The following is a 20665-nucleotide window of genomic DNA, read 5'->3' on the forward strand; positions in this document are numbered from 1 at the left end:
ACATCAGCTGATTAGATCTACAGCAGCACTGATAATGGGTGCTGTGACATGTCCTCAGTGATTTCAAATAACATTTCCAAGCCTGCCCATAAATGCCACTTTACAGTCCAGGTCAGAAGTGCGTCCCCTGAATCATCAAAGCTTATTAAGAGTTTTCAATCTAGTTTTGGCCTTCATTCTACGGGTTGGCTAGATACTGAAGATGAAACACGAAAGAAGTGGAGACTGTCTTTCTCAATGCTGAAATTTAAATATATATTATATATAATAAAGTTTACATATTACATAAAATACATGTTATATATAATATATAAAATTATATATTAGCATTAATTTCTACTGCTATATATAAAAATAGCCTGGTGAGTTAAATTTTTTAAAAAATAAATTTATTCATTATTTTTTATTTTAGGGTGCATTTGGTCTTTGTAGCTGTGCGCGGGCTTTCTCTAGTTGTGGGGAGCAGGGGCTACTCTTCGTTGTGGTGCGCGGGCTTCTCACTGCGGTGGCTTCTCTTGTTGCAGAGCACGGGCTCTAGGCACGTGGGCTTTAGTAGTTGTGACACGTGGGCTCAGTAGTTGTGGTTCGCGGGCTCTAGAGCACAAGCTCAGTAGTTGTGGCGCATGGGCTTAGTTGCTCCACGGCATGTGGGATCTTCCTGGACCAGGGCACCAACCCGTGTCCCCTGCATTGGCAGGTGGATTCTTAACCACTATGCCACCAGGGAAGTCCCTGAGTTGAATGAATTTTGAACTCTCATGTAATTTAAATCCATTTTTCTTTCATGTAAGCATTTATTCACCTACTCATTCACTCACGTATTCACCTAACATTATTAAGTGCCTTAGTATGTGCCAGGTCCCAAGATGGCTTAGTATGTGCCAGGTCCCAAGATGGGATTGGCAAGGCACAGTCTCCACCCTAAAAGAGTGTGGTAAAATGGAAGATATTGACAGACAGATGGAGAATTACAACCCACTGTAGTAAGCCCTCCAGGGGAGATTTGTACAAGTTGCTATGATAGGAGAAGAGAAACAATTTCAGTACCTGCTGAGGAATAAAAGCCAGGAAATGGAATATCTACAGGTCAGAGCTAGATATACAGCTGATGGGAGGGTAGATTATTATTAAAAAAAACCCAAAAACTGGTCTCAAAATGTCAGTCTGTGGATAGGTACAAATTAACGAGAAAGAATGATTTCTCATAAAGCTAAATGAATTCAATTAAAGAGCTATCTGTTTTTCTGAGATCATATGTTTTTAACATCCTGTTAAAATCACCCATTACTTTCTGATATCAAAGTGGGAGGGGATGGTAACTGTTTTGTATTTGCTTTTTTTTTTTTTTTAATTTATTTTATTTATTTATTTATTTTTGGCTGTGTTGGGTCTTTGTTGCTGTGCACAGGCTTTTCTCTAGTTGCGGCAAGCAGGGGCTGCTTTTTATTGTGGTGCGCAGGCTTCTCACTGCGGTGGCTTCTCTTGTGGAGCACAGGCTCCAGGTGTGCGGGCTTCAGTAGTTGTGGCATGCGGGATCAGTAGTTGTGGTTCAAGGGCTCTAGAGCACAGGCTCAGTAGTTGTGGCACACGGGCTTAGTTGCTCCACGGCATGTGGGATCTTCCTGGACCAGGGCTCGAACCCGTGTCCCCCTGCATTGGCAGGTGGATTCTTAACCAATGCACCACCAGGGAAGCCATGTATTTGTTTTCAAAGGTCATGACCGAACAAAAGAAAAAGCTGGCAACTCTATGTTGGTTTCCAAAATTTTTCTGAATATTTACTGGTCATGAAATTTAAGATATATATATATAATAAAATATAAAAATATATTTAAAAACTATATGATCCTATGATATAAAAGACACTGGGAAAGCAACTTTTGTCTAAAACATGTGACCCTGGTTAGGGAAGGCATAGTAACAGGAGGCTCAGTATCAAGTGGATTAAGTATTTGGGGAGGCCCAGGATGAGATTACTGAAGGAGATTAACTACTCACCACACCCCTGTTGTTCTTCAGTTCGCCATGACAACACAGCACCTTTGAGCTGTCAATCAGGGAGTCTTTCTGGCCTTCCTCCAAGTAAAGAAGTCGCTCTTTATAATAACGGCATTCAGATTCTCCAGTCTTGGTGTTGATTTCTGCCACGATTCCCTGAATGATGTTTATCTGTGAAAACAAAAAGAAAGTATGGGGAAAGTTAGCAAACCATTCACACCAACAAGGCCCAGGTACTCAGCCTAGAAAGTCACTAAGATACACTTGGATCTAATTCTGAGATCATGTTATCTAAGTTGCTGCTTTGGGAAAAGGGAAAAATAAATGCATGCTTTTAATATACTGTATCTATCCACCCAAACACCATCTATACATGTACACATATAAATACATACAACATATATTCATTTGTATACACACACATATTTGTATTATATATAAAACTAATGTTGATGCATAATTTTATGAGTGAAAGAGATATGAGGTATTGATTTCAATGTGCAGGACTTATAATCACTAAGCTCTATATTGCACATTTCTTAAAACATGCTCACAATGTTGAAAATGTAGGCATTCAAAAAATGTGGCCAAGAAGAGGAAAAGTAGAATGTAATAGTCTAGAAAAGGGATTGGGTTGTCCTTGGGGATTTGAAACCCAGTTTCAAGGTCTCTCTACATGCACTTAATCTAACCTACAAACAATATTTGCAAATTGGGTGTGAATAAATGGTTTGAGTATCTTTTTAGTGACAAAACATAAATGATTTATGAAAGACAGAACTAGGAATGGAAACAAAGGACACTAGGAGTAAGAATGAGGACAATTTGTCTATATACACTCAGGCCCAAAACTACAGCACATGTGAGTAAATTAGGGGTGGAGGGATTTCAAAGCAATGGTGGATGCATTATTGTTTTTGTTTTTTTGCTGCTTTTGGCTAGGCCGCTCGGCTTGTGGGATCTTAGTTCCCTGACCAGGGACTGAACCCAGCTCCTCTGAAAGTGAGGAGTCCTAACCACTGGACCACCAGGGAATTCCCTGCATTATTGTTAAATTCAAAATGAAGCAAAACACAACAACAAGAGTACAACACTGAGACATGTTCAGTAAGCATTTATTCCAATGTAGTGTTGTTCTATAACATGAACAATACATCTAAAAGTTAGAAAATTCTAGAAAACAAAGGAGCAAGAAATTAGTTGAGTAGAAACTCAGTGACACCAATCCAAGGCAAAGTAATGACTTCTTCACCAGAATCCTCTGTCCCCTAATAGTGAAAAGACCAACAGTCCCATCTTTCTTGTGCTGGTATTAACGGAAAAGAACGTAACAGATGAGAAATGTCAGTAAGGCCTCTTCTTGGTCACATTTACTTAATGGAAAAACAAACCAGTCTCTGAAAAGCAAGGTTTTAAGAGGCTTTTACTCAGTGAAAAGCTACCAGACCTTGTGTTCAAGTGGTAGTGAATTCTAAGATTGTTAAATGATCATTTTTCACTTGCCTTCTGCCCAAAGCAACTGGATAAAAACTTCTACCCAGAAAAAAAGAAAAAAAAAAAATACAGGGCTTCCCTGGTGGCGCAGTAGTTGAGAGTCCGCCTGCCGATGCAGGGGACAGGGGTTCGTGCCCTGGTCTGGGAGGATCCCACATGCTGTGGAGCGGCTGGGCCCGTAGGCCATGGCCGCTGAGCCTGCGCGTCTGGAGCCTGTGCTCCACAACGGGAGAGGCCGCAACAGTGAGAGGCCTGCGTACTGCAAAAAAAAACCAAAAAACAAAAAAACACCTTCTACCCAGTTATAACCTTGGCATTTCCACGCAAGTTTGATAGAAGATCTTACAGCTTTGAGCTGAAGTCTGGTGACTGCATCGTATGGACAGAGGCATAATCTCTACACCTTTGTAGCTACTAAGAGTTTCAAAGATCATTTATTTACTCTTTTCTCTATTTCCTGAATTTGGATGGTAGCACTACTTTGATAATTTAAAAAAAAACATTATTTTTAAAAATACAGGCTCTTTATGGCATAAAAGAATTTTTTTGGTCTTTGATGTCAACCTAATGTTTAATATAAGTCCTGTGAAATTAATCTGAGTTTCACTAACACACAAAAAGTAATAAATGGAACACTTTGGTGTACAAACTTTGTTTCTTTTCTCCCCCTTTTGTTTTTCAAAGATGACTAATTATTTATTGTTACTTTCAAAAACAAACAGACTGGGCTTCCCTGGTGGCGCAGCGGTTGGAAGTCCGCTCGCCGAAGCAGGGGACACAGGTTCATGCCCCGGTCTGGGAAGATCCCATATGCCGTGGAGTGGCTGGGCCCGTGGGCCATGGCCGCTGAGCCTGCGCATCCGGAGCCTGTGCTCCGCGACGGGAGAGGCCGCAGCAGTGAGAGGCCCACGTACCCCAAAAAACAAAAACAAAACAAAAAAAACAAACAAGAAATTTCACAGAATATTCTAAAGCTATGACTCATCCTTCAAATAAGTTCAATTAATGCTTGTTGAGCATCTGTTCAGTGTCAGACTGGGTGGTGTCATTCAAAGAAGTGAGACAGGGTCGCCGCCCTCAAGAAGCTTAAAATATATGGGAGGTATCTGAGCAATTGTTTTATGTCTACCTTATCTTTCTACTTTACTACATTTTTCATATGTAGTGAAATCCATACTTTGTCCTTGTTTTTAATAATTAAAAAATTTTTTTCATTTATTTTTTGGCTGTGTTGGGTTTCGTTGCTGCGTGTGGACTTTCTCTAGTTGCTGCGAGCAGGGGCTACTCTGTTGCGGTGCATGGGCTTCTCATTGCAGTGGCTTCTCTTGTTGCAGAGCACGGGCTCTAGAGCACGCGGGCTTCAGTAGATGCGGTGCGTGGGCTCAGTAGTTGCAGCACACAGGCTCTAGAGCACAGGCTCGGTAGTTGTGGTGCACGGGCTTAGTTGCTCCAAGGCATGTGGCATCTTCCTGGACCAGGGATCAAATGCGTGTCCCCTGCATTGGGAGGTAGATTCTTAACCACTGAGCCACCAGGGAAGTCTCTCCTTGCTTTTAAAGACCTTTGTGGGGCTTCCCATGTGCCTAGAGCCCGTGCTCTGCAACAAGACAAGCCACCACGAGAAGCCCGCACACCGCAATGAACACAGCCCCTGCTCGCCGCAACTAGAGAAAGCACACGTATAGCAACGAAGACCCAACGCAGCCAAAAGCAACAACAACAACAACAAAAAAAAACACCTTTGCATTAATTGCTGTGGTTCATCTTATCTGCTATTACTAGGTGTACCCGGGCAGCTGGAATTAATCAGTACTTGAGTCAATTTTCTGAATTTCCTGTAAGTATCCAGGAAACCAGAAGGAACATGCACTATAAGCATAAAGATATGTTCATTTCCTAATTTAACTCAGGAACTGAACAGCAGGCATTTCACGTGAAGATTAATAAACTCAAAAGCCACGGTGGTTCCTTAGGCAGCTATGACTACTCTCAAATGCTGCTTTTCTCTCAGGTGTTTGAAAAAATAAAAAGAGACAAAAGAATGGAAACAATTGTTGTTATTCCATATTCTATGTCTATATTTATCATAGTAACTCAAGGTTTGCTTTCATTTATTGAAAATATTATTTTGTATTTATTGACCTGTATACCATGAACTAATCCACCTGCATACCATGTCTAATCTCTCTGCACTGCTTCTTGAGAGGAATTTATTTTGCAGAATTGCAGAGAGGAATAAAGTTACATATAGCAGATTGCCAATAGCAAACAGTCATGGTAGTTGTGCATTTAAATTAAATTTATTGTTGCATCTCTCATTTGGGTTCAAACTGAAGGGCAGGGGCTGGTAAAGGAAGATGATAAAAGATACCCATAACAGAACAGGGATTAAACCCACACATGCTGGAATCGTCATCCTCAAAGTAGAATCTGAAGGTCCTGTCTGTCTAGTCCCTTGTGCAGTAATATCATCTACTTGTCGGCTCCCGATATGGACCAAGAATAGCAGCCTTCACTGCTGTTGCATCAAAAGCAGGACTGTGCTTCCCATTGATTCCAGTGATATTTCTTTAAGGAATTGGAACAGTGGCAGGCAGAGGGAAGAGATGGTCTGCAGGATCATTTTCTGGCTGAAACAATCCTTAGAATTTAAAACATTAAACAACCAGATCTGGAATATATGAATATCCAAAGTTCTATTTTAAGATGTTCTCTTTGTGGGGAAATTTCTATCAAGCCTCCAAAATACTATTAAGAAATTCTAATATAGATGTGGTAGTTTACCCACTACATTAAAAGCAAGACTTTTCTTTAGATCTAATCATAAGACTGAATGCTTGGTGCAGAAGCAATTTACTTAAGAGTTCCCTGATTTTTCCCTTTTCACAGGTGGAAAATTTATTCAGGGCACATATAAGTCAAGCTACATTGGTACTGTGGATTTTATGGTTATCAAACATTCACAATGCACTCAGGAGTACAGGGCTAAATATTTCTGTTCATCTAGGGTAATGCCACAGGGATTTTGAAAAGAAGGGGGAAAAACTGCTGTGCCTATATAGTGTAAATGGGCATTTAGAAGGCTTGCTTTGCAGACATTTTCAAATGCAGGTATACCATGCTTCACACATAAATCTGCCTGAATAACTAGGTGCAGATTCAACTTTCTAAAATGGCATCACATTTTATGCACGAGGGAAACTGGTGCATCCTTTCATATTGCAAACAATCATATTCTTATCTGTTTTTAAATTTAAACTTTAGCTCACTGGGTGTTTTTTTAAAACAAAGCATTATTCTTTCATGCTGCATATTAAAAAGAAGAAATCTTTACTGTAAAATTCAGAGCAGGCTTGTTTGCTTCAAAAAAGTAATTATTTAGACTAGTTTGAGCTCCCTGTTGTTCTCATTTCTACAGACCACACACTTGCTGGGATGAAATATGGAGAGGAGGCAATGCTATTCCCAGTAATGAAAACAGGCACGATGAAGTGAGATGGGCTTCATCCCTGGTGTCTGCATCCCCCATCATGCTGGACTGGTAGGCTAGTCGGTAATGTTGGGCCTGCTAGACACATCAAACACCTCTTGAATCAGAAGAGGGTCTTTCCTTGTTCTTCTCTATCCCCACACGGACAACTGGCCCAGCTCTGTACCAGTGAGGCCCCTCCACAAAGCCTGGTGGCTAGACAGCTCTCTGCAAATCCAAAGGCAACAGGGGCTTAAAGAAGTAGCCAGGCTTTCAGCTCCATAGGATCATAAAGAAGTGGAAAAGTCATAAGATTTGCAGTCTACACTGACAAGGTTCAGATATCAACTCCATTACTTGCTGGCCCTGGACTTTGGTGAGTTATTTAACGCCCCCAAGCCTGATCTGGAAAAGGAAAATGGCCCTAACATGAACAGGTACCTCACAGGTTATTATGAGGATTAAATGAGATACATAACCCACAAGGCAATTACATAAAGTTGATTTACTAGATGTTCACTCTACATGTCAGCAGGTGTTACTATTATTATTGCTGTTGTTGTTACTACTTACTATTAAGTAAGTTAAGTCTTTCTCTGGGAAGAGATAGGCAGTTTGCTCCACAGGCTCAAGGCTTCTGATTTTCTAATCACCTTTGCATATCACCTTCTGTTATTGTCCCAGATCCAGGCAGGGAATGAGCTCTTTGAACTGGTCTCTTAGCCTCCATACCCACTGCTGACTCCCTAAGCAGGTTGCCAAGACCGCACATCTGGACCACCGCAGCATCCTCCCAGCTTGCTTCCCTGTCCCTAGTCTCCTCTGTCCCCTGTCCTACAGATGAAGAGTAACATGTCCAAGATTACACAGCTGGTCAGTGATGGAGCTGGGATTTGAACGTTGAATCTAAGCTACTTAAAAAACAAAAGCACAACAAAGGAAAAATGTCTCAAATTGATATTTAAAACCCTCTATAACCAATGTGAACCACCATCCTCTGCCCCTTCTCCTGCTGCTTTCTGAGTATCGTCAACCCCAGGCAGACTGATCCATGGCATTCCCTGGCATGACCTGTCCTGTCCTTTCTTCACACCTTTGTCCAGGCAATTTGCTCCTTGGGCCTGTCATCTCCTGTGCCCTGCCCCGCAAAGCACCACAATCAGAACTGAGCTCTCTGGGCAGAATGCTCACAGTTCACCACAGTCTCACAATATGGACCCCATTTTTCCTGGTCTTCTATTGCTGCTACGGAAGAATCCGTATTTCCCAAACCACCCAGCCCCATACTCAGTACAGTTGCTGGGGAGTAGGTTTGACTAGTCTGCATGTTTCAATCTGGGGCCAAGGAGAGCTGGGTCTTAAATGGGTGTTGACTTCACAAACGGGCTTTGGTAAAAGGTAAAAGGCAACTCTCATTTGCTAACTAAACAAAGCTATTCAATTTAAAATCTCCACAGAGATCTTCACCCTCACAATCAGCAACTGTAACAAACAGATTATAGAGTCACCTATATAGAATCAAGAAATTTTAGAATTAAAGGGACTTTAGAGTGCATTTCATGTAAATACTGTACTTTATAGATTATGAATAGTGCTGATTTGCAAAATCAAAACATGGTTAATGTCAGAACCAAGCCTGGAACCCAAGATTCCTGAGTCCTGGTACCCAGGGACCCTTCATCTTCTAGCCACTGGGGAAAACAATAAGGGAAGACAGAAAGAAACAAACTCACAGCTTCTTCCAGGTGCTGCTGATCCGGATTATCATTTGGTGTGTGCCTCAAGATTTCTCGAAGAAGCAGAGGGTATTTCACCAGACGGCTCCTTGGAATATCAAGGAAATTCCAGAGATCTAGTTTGCGGCTGAAGGGGGATTCTAAGCATCGCTGCAGGAAATCTTGGACTCGGTGATCTTGTTTTTTGTGGTCCAGCAGAGCTTTGGCAGCTACTTGATTGCTGCAGTAGCTGTCGTAGGAGCTGAGACAAGGCAGCTAAGGAAGGAACATTAACAGAGGGTTGGAGCATTAAAATAATTGTGCTCTGAAGCTACATGCTAACATCACTCATTGGGACTGAACAAAACCTAACTGGTCTCCAGGCCTGGCCAACATTCCTTTATCTAGATGGCTGAAGGAGACAGAAATGGAATCTTTAAAATGGCAGGCAACGGAGAGTTCTTTAAGCTCCTGCTTGCTTGCACAAAGTTATTTTCTTAGTGGCATGTTTAATTTCTTGATTGTTAACACCTCAATAATTTGTTTGCATTTCTGCCAATCTAAGCTAGACACAAAAGAACTGGAATTACTGTATATGCACACAATTCAGAATTTTCCTAAACTGGAATTATTGCATATGCATACAGAATTGTCCTAAACTTTCAAAAGTATCTGGTGAGAGGAAAGTCTCCTATATTTTTTTAAACACGGGTTCTTTTAGAATTATTAATAAGAAACTAATCTAGAAGACTTAGTGGCTCAAAAAGAAAGGAGTCAGACTCCACAGCCCAGCCCTTTGCATGGCCCAGTGCAAGCACCTCTACATCAGTTTTAAGGTACCTGATTCCAAGGCGGACCAAATATAAAGAACTCCAAGAAGTTAAAGCAAAAGTATAATTACTAAAAAATTAGATGCAGAAAGCATTTAGAAACATCTTTTAAATTAGTTCTGACAGGCCAGAATGATTCTTGGCTATACCTAATGGTTAACATCACAATTCCATGCAAAGAACAATTTAAGCTTAAAGACTTTGGAATACTTCAAGTCCACTATTTTCCTTCCAGAGAAATACTAATTTCCCTGACATGTCCCATCAGTCACATGGTGCAAACAAGGAGTCAGAGACTCAGTGAAAGCGCTGCTCATCTCCCTTTTCCACTCCTCCCTATGATAGCATCCTCATGCACGGGTTGTCAGCTTCCAGAAAGTCACTGGAGGCAATAAAATGCAGCCAATGGCCCTGCTGTGTTTGCTTCTCTCCCTGGACTAGGAAGCCGCTTTTACCATAACACCTCCTCTGTGGAGGGATTCATTGCAAGACAGTGGCAAGAGGGTCTTTCATTTCTGCATCCTTAGTACTGTGCAATGGGCCTACTGTACAATAAACATTCAAAGTCTGTATTCTGAATGAACAAATGAAAGAATGTTTAATGGATTACCAGATTAGGTAATATTTGATGGTTTGTGAACACAGCTTAAAAATAAGTTGTGGCAGCATCTGAACAATGGGTCAAAGTTTAACTATTCTGCTACTTCTTTTATACCTTTATTTGAAATTATTTTCAGTGACTGAAACCAAACAAGATACCATGAAAGTAATGTTTTAAAAGTTCACTGTTGGGCTTCCCTGGTGGCGCAGTGGTTGGGAGTCCACCTGCCGATGCAGGGGACATAGGTTCGTGCCCCGGTCCGGGAAGATCCCACATGCCGCGGAGCGGCTGGGCCCATGGGCCATGGCTGTTGAGCCTGCGTGTCCGGGGCCTGTGCTCTGCAACGGGAGAGGCCACAACAGTGAGAGGCCCACGTACCGCAAAAAAAAAAAAAAAAAAAAAAAAGTTCACTGTTGAGTTTAACATTCTTTGGAAATGCCTACCTTCTTTACATGTTATTAAAAACCTCTATTTGTGTTAAAAAGAATTACAGAAGTTCTTTTCTCAATGTTATATTTGAAAGTAATGATAATTGGTGCTTACACACACAGGCACACACACACACACACACACACACACACACACACACACACACACACACACACACACACACACACACACACACACCCGGATGTGTAATGTTTAAAAGTTCACTGTCAAATTTAACATTCCTTGGAAATGTCTACGTTCCTTACATGTTATTTAAAAAAACCCGTCTATTTGTGTTATAAAGAGCTACAGAAATTCTTTCCTCAATGTTGTATTTGAAAGTAATGATGATTGGTACTTACACACACACACACACACACACACACACACTCTCCAGATGTGGCGCTGTGGCTTGTAATTTAGATCTTCAGAATTAATTAAAAAGAGACTCAGGCCCTCTTATTTTCATTTCCACTTCCTGGCTTTTTAAAAAGACCTGGAAATGCCCAATGTTTTCATTATGGAGAAACAAATCAGTAGTAACCATCAGATGTAAACTAGCAAGGAACCCCAACCACACGGTCCGCTTGCTGTCCAATGGGCCATTACCTTCTCTGATCCTGCCACCTCTGCTGCCATGGCAACCAAATCTGGCTCTGGTCCTGTGTTCACTGCTCACAGGGTGCTCATTTCCTGAGCATAACCTGAAAAGCTATCTGGTTCAGCCCACTGGCTAGAAAAAGCCACAGGTGACCTTTAACTAGATAGGGAATGAAGAATATACACATCTTGGTTCCAAAATACGCTGTGATAACTCAGTAGTTAAGAAGACAGACTCTGGAACCAGGGAGTATCATGTTCAAAGCCTAATTCAGACAGTTAATAGTCAGGTGACCCTTCAGAAGCCTCAGTTTCCCCACTTACAAAATGCACATACTAATGTCCTCTTTTAGTGAGATACTGCGATATGGCAGATAGAAAGTGTAACAAGAGCTTGGCTCCTGGTTAAGAATCAGTAAGTAATAGTTATTATTAATATTATTATTATTTAACCCTAGAATATTTTCATTGAAGAAACTGTGGTTGAGAGAAACAAAACTACTTGCTCAGCTGGAGACAAAACCAGTCTGAAATGTGTTTGGCCTCCCCACCACCCTCTAAAGCTCTGAACTGTTCACCATCTCTTTAAGGAGACTATCAAGAATTTCTAAGGGAAACTCTCAGCCTTTTTTTTTAAGAAATTCTTTCTATCTTCCTAACATGAAAAGTGATAGAGCAAATGTATTTTTTTGCTTCCGTGTACCCTGCCTCTCTCTTTGGAATGAAAATTTAATGAGAACCCAAATTAACATGAGAACTTGCTGCCTTGGAGACTTGATAAATTACCTCATTACTGAAAAAAACATTAGCATGAAGATGTCACTTGGGACGTTGTTTCTTTATGAGAAGGGGAGGCTTATGAGAACAGGCCAACCTATGGTTACTGATCCTCAGTAATGAGGGTGGTTCCCTGAAAAAAACCCACCACTCTGTTTAAGGTCTTCAAAGTAATTGATTCATTCTAAGGTCAAAAGGACTGGCCAGGGCTATCTCACTTGAGAAACTCACTTGTTTAAAAGGGTTTTTTTTTTTTTCACTTTTTTCCTTTGGGGGGAAAAAATCAATTTTTCATGGGTTGAATGGGCTCTGACTTTTCTCATTCAAAGTCCACTAAGATGTTTATTTTGTTCTGTTAAAAAGACCAGAACTCAAACAGATGTACCCCTTGGTTTACAATTCCCACTCACATGGACACATCTGCAGTTAAAAGAGGGAAAACATTTAACTGCTCATCGGTCCTGATGAATAAGGACCGTTTCTCATGAGGTCTGGTAACAGTGGGCCAGTTGTTTAATTTTAGGCTACTCTTCAAGCTGCAAGTTCCCATTTGATGTGGGAAGTGTCCAGATAGCAATGGACCGGCATGGTCAAACTTCTTTGGGGTATGTACAGAAAATGACTGCAAAATCTAACCCCATATCAAACTAATTTCCTAATGAAGTGCATTTATTTCAGAAAAAAAATTAGTAACAAGGCAAATGCGTTCATTTTTGCTTCTGGCATGAACTGACAATTCGTATATGACGTCTGAGGAAACCTTGTAGTTCTACATTGCCATCTTGTCAAAAACAGAGGGGTCATCATGCTATTCTGGAGTTGTGCCCTCACTCCCACCAAAGCAATCCACAGACTGAGGAAGTTTAAGAAAGATTGAGCCAGACTCTCTCTTCTCATTACACTTCCTCTGTCTCCAGCTAGCTAACTCTCTTTAGAGAAATTTATCTGTGGGCTAATGAAGTTAAGACATCTAACATGGCTCATAATAAAATCAAAGTCAAAAATGTAAGATGAACGATCTCTCCTGAAATATTAAGGCATGTTTTCTAAATTATTCATCTTACAACATTACTTGCCTTTCAGATACCCTTGGGATATTTTAGCCTCAGTGCTAAAATTGACTCCTGAACTAACCTGGAGCAGGGGTGGAACACTCGAGGACTCACAGAAGGAAACAGAAATGCATAACAGGGAGTGGTGGGGACTGTGGCAAAATAGAGAGTGCATGCCTTGTCTAAAATAAATTACAACTGAACAACTACATTATGCACTCAATACACCACCAGTTCAGCCCCAGAACCATAAATTAGAACCCGTAACCTAAAGTCACAGGTGATTTCTTCAATTAGGAAAGGGTATGGGTTATATTGGGATAAAGATCAGCGTAATAACCAGCTCTCCTAAGAAGTTACTTAGGATCAGATATATGCTAAACACTAACAACATTTATGAAATGACATTTGACCATAAGAGGTTTTTTTTGTAGCATGAATAAAAGCTTTCTTAGTGATGGACAGGAAGCTGTACATAAATTTTTACTAGAATAAAAGATGTAATAATTATATTCATAATTGGCCTGATGTGAATATTAACTAGTTTTACTTTCTTTAATATGAAACTAGTAACAATTTCACGTGTGCCTTTACTTCTTTTATTGTATAAAGGCCATGTTATCTTTAAATGCAGTACATTTATAATAATAAAAAAATTGTTTCCATGCTTTGAGGAGATAAAGGCTAAATGTAATGATAAATTTTACTAGAAATTTGCTATTTTAATTTTTTCTGATGTGAAACCAGTGTTTGCCAATAAAACGAGTCTCGCTAAAATGAAACTCCATCTACATTATTGAAATTTATCTTCAATCAAGACCAGAGAACTTTTCTTACCCAGCCCACGAGGATGGGGCCAACGTGCTCAGTTGAGCCATCGGGCTTCCGTACATCTCGAAGCTGACTAAGGAGGTCTGGTAAAAAAACAAACAGAATGCTTATTTTGAATGCTTATATGAACAGGGCTGGGAGATTTTGGGTTACTCACATTATTACATAACCATGACTGGTTAAAAGACAACTCAAGGCTACAAGTCAAGACTCATTCTGGGAACAAAATTATACCTTCGTGTAGAGGAATCAGGGAGTCCAGTGTTCCGAAAATTTGATTCAACTCTTGTTCTGTCATTATGGAGAGTTTCAGCATGGGGTCATGATAGGCCTGCACAAGAAGGGCAAGAGATGGAGGCAAACATTTAAAATCAGAGGAAGTAAGTTGTTAATGTAAATGCCTTCTGAGAGGCCCTACGCAATAACAAAATATTTGGCTCTCCCCACGACTTCTCCCATAATGCTGCACAAACAGCAGACGGGTGTGGTTGGAGCAGATGAGAATCCAGCATTGCCTTGAGCCTTTTGTGGTTGTTGATAAACCAAAGCAGATTTTTTTAAAGCTTCTTTTTTTAAAATTCTAGTATATCTTACATCTCGGAAAGGGCACAAATCCTAAGTATAGCGCAGATTTGATTTGTATAATGTTTTAAAAATTAACTTTATTGAAGGTCTAGCAGCTTGAAAAACTCCCACTTTATACAAAATTAGTTACTAGTAGGTTATTTTTCAATTAGTCCATATTTAAACTAAGTAAAGGAAGGGGAAAAAAAAAGGTGCTTGGTATCCTTCACTATGGATTTGAAGCAAAGAGGGCAAAATCTCTGCCAATCTTATTACCTCTTATTAATGACAATTAAACCACATGAACACATAAATATACCCAGGGCACTGCAATAGAATACAAACACTCAGACCGCACAGTCCCTGCCTTGAAGGAGTTTTATAAAGCTAATTGGGAAGATTTAAAAAAAAAAAGGCATGGAAAATTAAATATATGTTTAAAAAATAGTTCAAGATTAAAAACAGGACAATTATCACATTGCAGCAAATATTCATCAAATCGTAACTGCTCTAGAGGATTGGAGAATTAGAGGTAGAATGGCTAAGGGAGAATTTAAAGATGAGCTGCTTGGCATAGAGAAGGAGGCAGTAAATACTGTTGAAGAAAGTACTGAGACTTGAGTTTGCTTCTGGAAGATAGGTGGATATGGATGGTTGAAAGGAAAGGGAAGGGTTTCCAGGAAGGTAGGACCAGCAAAGCAAAGGACACAAGTGAAAAAGGGAAATCTTGATGCAGGAAGGAGGAGTTGGACTTATGACCAGAAAGATGTCTCCCAGAGTTAAATGCTTTCTTTTTCTTTTTTTTTTTTAAATTAATTATATTTATTTATTTTTGGCTTCGTTGGGTCTTCATTGCTGCGCATGGGCTTTCTTTAGTTGTGGCGAGCAGAGGCTATTCTTCGTTGAGGTGAACCGGCATCTCATCGTGGTGGCTTCTCTTGTTGCAGAGCACGGGCTCCAGGAGCACAGGCTCAATAGTTGTGGTGCACGGGCTTAGTTGCTCCGCAGCATGTGGGATCTTCCCCGACCAGGGCTCAAACCCGTGTCCCCCTGCATTGGCAGGTGGATTCTTTTTTTTTTTTTTTTTTTTTTGCGGTACGCGGGCCTCTCACTGTTGTGGCCTCTCCCGTTGCAGAGCACAGGCTCCGGACGCGCAGACCCAGCGGCCATGGCTCATGGGCCCAGCCGCTCCGCGGCATGTGGGATCTTCCCGGACCGGGGTACGAACCCGTGTCCCCTGCATCGGCAGGCGGACTCTCAACCACTGCGCCACCAGGGAAGCCCCGGCAGGCGGATTCTTAACCACTGCGCCACCAGGGAAGCCCCTAAATGCCTTCTTTGTCCTCCCCACCTTCCTCCTCCTCAGCCCTGCCCAAAACTCAGTTTCTTGGCTGCTTCCAAGAAAAGCTTGGATAGCCATTTCTCAGGAATGCTACAGATGGGATAAAGTTGGACTAAGGACATTAGCATAAAGTTGAACTAAGGACACTTAAAAGAAGGGAAGTATCTTTACAACCCTCTGATTTTTCAAGGAGGCTGTGAGTATCAGATGAAGGATTCTGGATTTTACCCTCCATGGGGGTCAGTGGAATGGAAAGGTTTTCAAGGAAGGCTGTTGTCAAGACTACACAGACTACAAGGCATGAAGTTCCTCTCCCTTCCCACACACAAAGTGATTAAAAACAAGTTTCCATATAAAAGACTCTAACTTACATGATAGTGTGCAGTTGCCTCAATGAACCACTTTACCCACTTACAGGATTCAAATGACTTTCTAAGACATGGTTCCAGTTTCAGATGTCTACACACTCTCTCCCAGGGATGAAGGGGACCTGCATGTGAGACTTCTAGGACAATGAAATGCATGTGAAGCCAGGCCCGATGAACACTTTCTGATTAAACTGAAGTATTCTTTTAGGTGCATTAGAGACATGCAGAGGAGAACCCCTAATAGTGCCAGATCTAGAGCCTTCCTGCTTTGAGACATTTTCCCCACTACTTGGTTTGTAGGTTCTTCTCAATTTTTGATGACCTGTCTTAGTCATAGAATGAGTACTAATAAAACACAATCTTAGAACTGTAAAATTACTCAGAGGAAAAAAGCAGGAGGTGACTCAAAGGACCACTGGATTCGAATGTACCTTTTTTGCCAATTTCAAGTCCTCTATTAAATCTTCTTCTCCTTGAGAAAGCTCAAAGATGGCCTGCAAGGAAAGGTAAAACACATTTACTGAACTTTCTTTTCATTTTTGAGACCAAATTCAACTGATGCTCAAAGCCCCATATCTACTTATTTCTTAAGGATTTTTTTTTTTTTTTGCAGTACATGGGCCTCTCACTGTTGTGGCCTCTCCCGTTGTGGAGCACAGGCTCCGGACGCGCAGGCTCAGCGGCCATGGCTCACGGGCCCAGCCGCTCCGCGGCATGTGGGATCTTCCCGGACCGGGGCACGAATCCGTGTCCCCTGCATCAGCAGGTGGACTCTCAACCACTGCGCCACCAGGGAAGCCCTCTTAAGGATTTTTAAAGGATTCTTAAAAAGTTAAATTGACCCGAAGCAATTGCATCGAGTGGCTAAAATCTACAAAGAAAAGATTTTGCAAAACTTCTGTGTAATGTGCCTATTTGTTTGTGGGAGAAAGAGTTTCCACATGTGTTTCTAATCCAACAAGTCATATTTCATTTACACAATTGTGATGCAGCTGAACAAGATGGAACTATTTTAGGTAAAATAATTAGAGTCTGAGCCATGGACTCCATGTGTCTTTTGTGAGTGACAATCATAATAAATGATTCGGGGTCTGTTCTCAGTGATGGACATGGAATTACTATTAATTGGGCCATCACAATTTGTCTTCCTTCTATTCAACAGAAGGTAAAATCTCAACAGATAGCTTTATTCCCATCAGCCACTTGTCTTAAGGCTGTGTTGCAGGAAGAATCCGATATTTTATCACTCTAGATGTCTGGTGAAGTTAATTCATTCTAACTTACTTCTTGGCCCCGCACTGCACAATAAATAAAGTTACAGGAGCTGGCTGTGTGCAAGAGTGTGTAAATGGACGCAATGATTTGCTTCTGTTAAGCCATCATAATTTAAGAGCGATGATGTGCAGAACACTCTTTCTCTCTCATCTGACAGTCTCAACTGTTGGCAAACTTTATGTTATTAAAGAACTACATGCCTGTGGTGACTACTACGTTTCTTTCAGACCAGAGGGAAGAGGTGAGCAGGCTTGGAGAACACCTCCATCCCTGGGGTTGATGGACAGCAGGACAATGAATGTGCTCCCTGGCCCAGCGGGCAGAGGCAGAACACTGCACTGGAGGCCAGTGCATGGTGACCCCTCTCAAGGCCCCCAGTAAAGCTTCCATGTCATGCTCTCCTGGTACTCTACTTTGTTTAACCTTTTATTTTGAAATAATTAGACTCACATGAGAAGTTACAAAAATAATACAGAGAGGTCCTGTATAGCCATTACTCAGCTTCCTCCAATGGTGGCAACTTACATAACTACAGAGCATTATCAAAACGAGGACATGGGTGGCTGCAGTACAATTAAATATTTTTACTTGGACCTTCCTCAGATTTCCTTGTATGTCTGTTTTACCAGAGCGCAATGTGGCCCCCAAGAGAGGAAAACCACAAAACCCCACACTGGGATACACCACAGTCAGGTGTCTGTGGAGGGGGGTGGGCAGCACAGTGTGACTGTGAAGACCATGGGATTTGGTTCACTGCTCCAGCTCTGTAACTTTCTAGGTGGGTGACCTCGTGTTCACTGTACCTTAGTAATCTCTTCATCTGCAGAATCAATCCCCCCCCTTCCTTCCTTCCCACTGTACAAGTTATATATGCACACTATTACACAGAAAAGTATAAAGAGGAAAATTTAAAATTATCCACAATACCATTTGTTAACCACTGTTAAGATTTTGCCATATTTCTGCAAATGATTTTTTCAGTGTACATATTATTTTTAAATTATTTATTCATTTTTTAATAGACAAACATTGACATGGTTCAAAATTTACAGTTTAGGAATGGGCACATGGTGAAAACTTCCCTCTCACCTCCTCCTTCTCACCACCCAGTTCACCTCTCAGGAAGCAACAATGTTACCAGCTCCTTACATGTCCTTTCAGAAATATTTTATGCGTCTATAAGCAAATATGCGAGCCCGCGTGTGCGCGCACACACACACACACACCCATTTTTACTTTTTTTACGTAAATGGTAGCACACTATACCACCCTATTTTGTGCCTTGCTTTATTCACCTAGCCATACATACATATCATCACTTCTCGTGTTTCTATAGTTACAGAATGTATGCACATTCACTATGGAACCAGGACCTGGTAATAGATGTTCAGGTTCTTTCTGGCACTATTGTAAACATCACTGTGATGAATAACCTTACACGTGCATCTTTTCATCTGTGTACAAGTGTGCCTGGTTCATAAAGTCCTAGAAAAGAATTGCGGAAGTCAAAAACCTAGAAAGTTTTTAAGTACTCCTTTTGCCAGCGTCAGGTTCTCTGCTAAAATAGATATTCCAAGGATTTCATTAGATGATGCACCTTTGAAGTGTTTAGCACAGCCTGGCACATGACAAGTTCTCTGTAAAGTAGTATTATCATAGCCATCTAGGCTACTGATACAGAAAATTTACAGGGAATGAAATTAACTGCATTCCATATTAAAGTTTTCCCCAAAACTGGATCAAAGTTTCATAAACTGAGTATTTTAAAATATTCTAGAAGGTGCTATTAAAATATAAGTAAAATGATTATTTCTGTGAACTCTATGGTCCTAAACAGACACTTCCTGATTCATCTTCTTTGTAAATTCAGATTTTCACATCAGTGTCTTTTTTTTTTTTTTTCCCCACATCAGTTTCTTTTAAAAGTCAGGGCCACACCCATCCAGCTGGATGCTGGTTTCTCAGCTCCTTACAAGGTCTGACATGCCCATTTGTCGTCCTTCTATCAATGCAGTGAAGAACTGACTTGGAGACCGTGGTGTAGACCCCAGCTTGGCTCTTGCCTTCAGTGTGCCTTGTTCTAGACACAAGGGCAACTCCAGGGGTCCCAGCCTACCTCCTGACGTTTGATTTCCTTGGACGTGAGCATCTGATTGACGCACACGTCGAAGGTCTCACTCCACAGCTTGCTGTCTCTCCGCTTCGTGCTCGAGGGGGCGGCATTTCTGGACCAGGGTCTGGGGGCGAGGAGGTCAGGGCGGCTCTCGCTGCGGAAGCTGATGGAGCGCTAAACAATGAGAAAAACAAACCGTCACGGGGGCAGCAGCAGGACTGGGTGGATCGTTTGAGTGGCTTCCTGTTACTGACAGAGCATAAATCAGACATTTGCAAGAAAGAGAGGACAATGTCACAAGGCCTGTGGGAAGTAGGGCATTGTCTTGTGGCTACGTGCTAAGGAAAATCGGGCAAGGGGCCGCTTTCAGAGACTTGAAGGGAGTATCCGTTCTGCGAGACCGGGTAACCAAGTGTACCACAGCACAAAAACATTTCAGGTCAAATGCATGCGCAAAGGTGGCTCTCAGACAAGTCATGAGCTCTACTTTTCTCCCGTGGACACCTCCGCTCTTGAGAACAACAAAGGTTAACAGTAGTGGATGTCCTTCAAAAAAAAAAAAGCAAAAAGAACATCTGGCCAGTACTCCTACTCCCCTCCTCCTTCTGGGGACACTGCCTACTCTCCTTGGGTATCCTCTCTCACATAGTTTGGGCGGGCTCCCCCAGACCTGACCAATCAGAGTACTCCACCACCCTGGTTCAGAGGGGGACATGCGATTCCCTGAAATTTGCTGTGTGCTTCATGGGAGAAAGAGCAGAAGATTTTTCCTTTGGGATTGTAAGCTCATGAAATAACATAAGCAGGAGTTTCTTGAGGCAGCTCTCTCTGTTCACAGAGAAGAGTGTGTCTACTATAGGAGAGAATAAAGGGACACACAGAATAAGGGATGGAGAGAGAGTCTGAGGGAGGGAAGGAGGGAAGCAGCAAGCTCTACCCACACTCAGCCCCTGGATCTCAGTGTGCTTGAAGCCAGGAAGAGCCACTAAGACTAAGGGCTAATACTGATACATTCCTCTTTCTGTTTACATTCGCCTCAGTTGTGGTTCTCTCTGTCAGTTACCATCTTGGCAGCAAATGGTGCCTGTTCCAAGTTATGTTCTTATTTTACAAAGAGGTCCTGGTAGACTTTGGGGTGGTCTAATCATCCAAAGTCCTCCCCTGTGGCTGAAACATGCTACCACAGTGCTTTCTCTTGACAAATACA

General features: G+C 41.6%; 1 protein-coding gene across 6 annotated transcripts in view; it reads right to left on the reverse strand.

Annotated features, from left to right (window-relative positions):
- ARHGEF3 (Rho guanine nucleotide exchange factor 3) overlaps positions 1 to 20665 on the reverse strand; it is a 311757-nt gene that overhangs the window by 7670 nt on the left and 283422 nt on the right. For all 6 annotated transcript variants that reach the window (XM_067754831.1, XM_067754832.1, XM_067754836.1 and 3 more), the window contains 6 exons: positions 19462 to 19632; positions 16502 to 16564; positions 14031 to 14127; positions 13803 to 13879; positions 8695 to 8952; positions 1999 to 2169 (listed from right to left, as the gene is read on the reverse strand). In XM_067754831.1, coding sequence (XP_067610932.1) covers positions 1999 to 2169; positions 8695 to 8952; positions 13803 to 13879; positions 14031 to 14127; positions 16502 to 16564; positions 19462 to 19632 — 837 coding nt within the window. The remainder of the gene's footprint in view (positions 1 to 1998; positions 2170 to 8694; positions 8953 to 13802; positions 13880 to 14030; positions 14128 to 16501; positions 16565 to 19461; positions 19633 to 20665) is intronic.

This window comes from Pseudorca crassidens, chromosome 10 (assembly GCF_039906515.1).
Source record: "Pseudorca crassidens isolate mPseCra1 chromosome 10, mPseCra1.hap1, whole genome shotgun sequence".
Classification (NCBI taxonomy): domain Eukaryota; kingdom Metazoa; phylum Chordata; class Mammalia; order Artiodactyla; family Delphinidae; genus Pseudorca; species Pseudorca crassidens.